Raw genomic sequence first — 4246 nt, 5'->3', positions numbered from 1 at the left:
CGCTTGCACACACACACACACACACCGCATACACACACACATCCGCTCACGCACGCTCACGGTCTCCGTCACCCTTACGCACCTCCCCCCTCCCCCCCCCCCCACCACCACCACCAGCACAGTCCTTCCCAATGTCAGGGACGGGCAAGGGAGGACAGAAGGCGGCGAACAGGGGAGAGAGACCGAGTGTGGAGACTGCTGTCATGGCAGCCAAGGTCGTTGCGCAAGACAAGATGACGTACAATGACAAGCTGGAGAAGAACGAGGGTGACATGGAAGTGGTCGCCGACAAGGTACTGGCAGAGACTACTACCGCTCCCCGCATGGTCCAAGGAGGTGACCAGGTGCCGCCAAGCAGCACTTTGCAAGAACAGTCTGCCGACCATGGAGGTCAACCTGATGGTCGAGATCTCGGCGCGTATCTGGCGGTCTCGGTCGAGAATGCAGCATCGTTTCATGACATCGAAGCCTCAGTCTTTGCAGAGGGCCTCTCGGTCGTCCATGCTGCGCTCGCAGACGTACTCGCAGCTCCGCAAGGAACGTCAAGGCGACGTGGCTCGAGTAGCCTGGCTTCTCGTGCCACAGCGGCGAGCGGAACGGCGGCAGAGCAGGCCGCGGGCGACCCAGCCGGTGATGCCGTCGCTCCTCGCAACTCAAGTGCAGGAACGAGCGCGGTTGAGACCGACAAGAACAAGGCAGAGGCGTTTGCGACCGCCATCGATTCGGCTGTCCAGGCGGCGCGGGCCCAAGTGGCGAATGGAGCGCGCCCGCTTGCGCGCGAGGACTCGGGCTCGGAGCTACTTCCTGGGCTGGCGGCGTCTGTGGCGCAGCAAGTGGTGAGCGAGCCGCCGAGTCTGCTGCTCTCGACCGAGCTCGGTGGCTATGTGCTCCGGTTTGGTTCGACGGACAGCGCGCTGCTCACGGCGTTTGCGCTGCACGAGGCCTTTATGTCTGCGAGGTGGCCAGACTCGCTGCGGGCGCGTCCGGAGATGATGCGGGTGCAAAAGTCCGAAGATCTCGCCACGGTGCTCCAGCGCGGCCTCCGCCTCCGCACCGCCATTGTCACCGAGGCTCCCCTGCCAGACTTGCCGGTGGCAACCGCCGACGACACGGTGGAGGACGACGAGGATGGCGAGGAGTCGCACGAGTCGGTGGTGGCCGCTGCTCACGCAAGTCTCGAGAAGGTTGCGCTCGCCGACGAGGTCAAGGCTCGGCGCGCCGAGGCGGCGTGGCAAGCGTGGCGGCTCGCTGAGCTGGCGGCTGGCGGCCAGATCCTGCTCACCGGCTCGGCGTGGACGTACGCATCGCGGGTAGTCGATCCGGCCACGTGCTCGGTGACCCACCTTGGGTCGTGCGCCATTGGCGCAGCCCGCGAGAACATCTACCAGCTCCTCCCGCCGTCACTCTCCGGGCGGTCGTTTCCGGTCATCTCGGCGCTCAAGGCGCGGCCGCCGTCCGAGCCGGTGTCGCCCTCCGAGCCAGGCTTGCCGGCGGCAGAGCCGGCAGAGGCCAGCTCCGCCCCTGCAGGTGACCATCATCCGCCCGAGTCGGCAGCTGGAGCCGGGCCTGACGCGGCGAACAAGACGGAGCCGCCTATGGTGACAGTGGGCACTGTCGCCGAAGGGTCGGCCCCAGTGTCAGCTGTGACCACGCCAACTGCTGCAACAGCACCGGCCAAGGTGCCAGCAACGGCTGCGCTGCCGCCGCTTCCGCCGCTGGCGACTGCCAACGGGAGCGAGTCTGCTTGGCCTGGCGAGGCGTCGCCGAGCTCGGACAAGGGCCGTGGCGCGGTGTCGGCGCGGAAGCGGTCCGACTCGATCACGTCAGACTCGTCGGACATGGCGCTGCGGGCGTCAATGGGCGCGCCGCCGGCAAATGCGTCAGTCTCCAGTCGCAAGCGGATGTACGCGCGGCGACGGTCCAACTCGCGGTCGCACGTCAACGTTGCGTCGTCGTCGTCGGTCTCAACACTCTCGGACGTGCTGCACTCGATGAACACGCTCGACCGCGTGGTGTCGGACACCAAGTCGCGGATGGAGATCCTCGTCCAGGGCCTCACCACCATCCAGCGCAAGCTCGGGCTCGATGACGGAGCGCCGATCGAGGACACCATTGTGGCGCTCGATGCCGTAGTCGACGACGCCGCGCGCGCGCGCTCCGAGCTCGACGAGCTGCGGGCCAAGGTCGCTGACTACGAGCGGACGATGTCGTTCCGCTCCGGCGTTCATGGCAACTCGGGAGTGTGGCCCATGCCCGAGGTGCAGGAGCAGTCGACGGAGGTCAACCGCTTTGCCATGGTCGACGACGGCATCGACGGCGAAGAGGGCTCTCTCTCGTCGTCGAGCTCGTCCAACATGTCCGCCCACACCCATACCTCGGCCGAGGTCTCCGACTCGCACTCGGCTGGCGTCTCGGACGACCAGCTGTAACACACACAACTTCTCCTTTAGCCCCTGTGAGGTGTGACCCTTGGTGGGTTGGAGTGGAGCCTAGACTCGATGGACGACTGGCTAGCCTAGCCGTACAGATGCAGCAGCGTGACCACAATCGGAAAGAGGTCCATGACCCCGAGAATGCCCGAAGCTGGTGCAGGACACACGGTCAGTACCCGCGAGATGAGTCCAGCCGACGGTGCAGTCCGCAGTCCAGCTCGCTTAGCGAGGATGCCGAGCATGGCATCGAGGTGTTCAGCGTCGACCGTGCCAGCGCCGGCGAGATCAAAGTCGTGAAAGACTTCCAGAACGAGCTCGTGCAGCGCGTCCTCGTCCTCCAGCAGCTTTGCGGCACGGGAATCGGTCGACGCGTCCAGGGCGCGGATCCTCACCGCTAGCTCGAGTTCGAGTAGCGCCTCCAGGGCGCTCTCAAAGGCCGAGAGCGAGACCGCGCCCGGCAGCGGCGAGACGATGTGGTCGACTGTTTGCGGCGCAAACGGAATGCCTGTCGCAGACGCCACGGTGGTGAGCAAGCGAAGGACGCCCGCCTGTGAGAGCGTGCCGGCTGACTGGGTGTCGGCAGTCTTGAACCAGACTCGCGACCGCAGCCGGAGTGTGTCGCGGTCGGCCAGCAGTGTCCGCGCCGCCGCGATCGAGTCGGCCAGCACCTCCCTCCCGCCGAGCACCTCGGGCTCGGGCGTCCACGCGTCGATATCGACTGGCACTCCGCTTTCGGTCAACGTGCTGCTCGCGCTCGCACCGCTACTCGCCACTACCGACGACCGCATTGTCGCCATCTGGAACGAGCTCAGCGGCGCGGCCTCGATGTGCCACTCGGCGCCATTGCCGAGGACGGCCAGACCGCGATTCGGGAGCTCGCGGAAGGGTCGGACCGCGTAGTTTGCACTCCGCTCTGCCTGTGGCGAGTGGTAGCCTGCGCGGGCCCGGGCAAGCTTGCGCGCCCGCGAAGCCTTCCCGGCCGGCGACACGCCCGGGCGACCGATCTTGGCCAGTCGGCCGAGCATGAGCGCGCCCGAGGCCACCACGTGCCGGCCCTGTCGCATCGAGACCTCCATCAGCACCATCCACATGGCGCGGCCACGCGAGTCGACGTCCTTGGCCACATACAGCTCACCAACGCCGAGCGCAGCCTCGATGGCGGCCAGCTCGGGCGGGCGGTTGAGGAGATCAGACAAGACCGACTTGGCGTCACGGACAAGCGAGGCAACAACCTCGTCGCCCTTGGCCGGCGGAGCACGCCAGGCGAGGCCAAGACCACCGACCGAGCGATGAGCTGGGAGCGGACTTGTGCCAGCCGGCACCGCGTAGCCAGCCCTTGCTGCCGCCAGCTCGCCAAGCGGCGAGAGCGCGGCGGTGATGTGGGAGGGGAGGGTGAGCGGAGCCCGCTTGCGGGCATGAGGCGAGGGAGAAGCCACAAAGAAATGTTTTGCCCGCTCTGCCTGCCACGCGTCAGCCTCCTCGCACGCCTTGCGGAGTGTAGCCCGGAGAGTGCGCAGCTCGTCCGCCGTCCGCCGTGGCAGTGCCGCCAACTGGTCGGCCGTCAAGTCCAGAGGGTGGCTCGCGGCCACCACCTCCTCCACATGCCGCTGGGTGGGCGTCTGCGGTCGGCCCCGCAGTCCCTGTCCGGTCTTCCTCTGTGGTGTCCGCACACTCCGCACCATCGCCTCGGAGTAGCTGTCGCCCATGGTTGCTGCTCGAGGGGGGGGGGGGGGGAGGGGGGGGGCGGAGGTGAGAGGGGTGGGGTCGGGCGGGCGAGGGAGGGGTCAGGCGATTTGAGCGGTGGGATTTAGGGG

The 4246-nt window shown here is 67.2% G+C and overlaps 2 protein-coding genes across 2 annotated transcripts; one reads left to right on the top strand and one right to left on the bottom strand.

Moving 5' to 3' along the window:
* The first annotated feature begins 123 nt into the window (after positions 1-123).
* Positions 124-2447, top strand: AMSG_03624 (uncharacterized protein). The gene has a single exon (XM_013904512.1). It carries the CDS (start codon positions 132-134, stop codon positions 2427-2429), a length of 2298 nt encoding a protein of 765 aa, XP_013759966.1. The 5' UTR covers positions 124-131; the 3' UTR covers positions 2430-2447.
* A 62-nt stretch (positions 2448-2509) lies between these two features.
* On the bottom strand, positions 2510-4138 carry AMSG_03623 (uncharacterized protein; the record flags this gene model as incomplete). The annotated part of the gene is made up of 1 exon (XM_013904511.1): positions 2510-4138. One exon carries the CDS (start codon positions 4136-4138, stop codon positions 2516-2518), a length of 1623 nt encoding a protein of 540 aa, XP_013759965.1. The 3' UTR covers positions 2510-2515.
* Between the last annotated feature and the right edge of the window lie 108 nt (positions 4139-4246).

This window comes from Thecamonas trahens (genome assembly GCF_000142905.1).
Source record: "Thecamonas trahens ATCC 50062 unplaced genomic scaffold supercont1.13, whole genome shotgun sequence".
Taxonomy (NCBI): Eukaryota; order Apusomonadida; family Apusomonadidae; genus Thecamonas; species Thecamonas trahens.
This window is presented reverse-complemented; position numbering and strand designations above follow the sequence as displayed.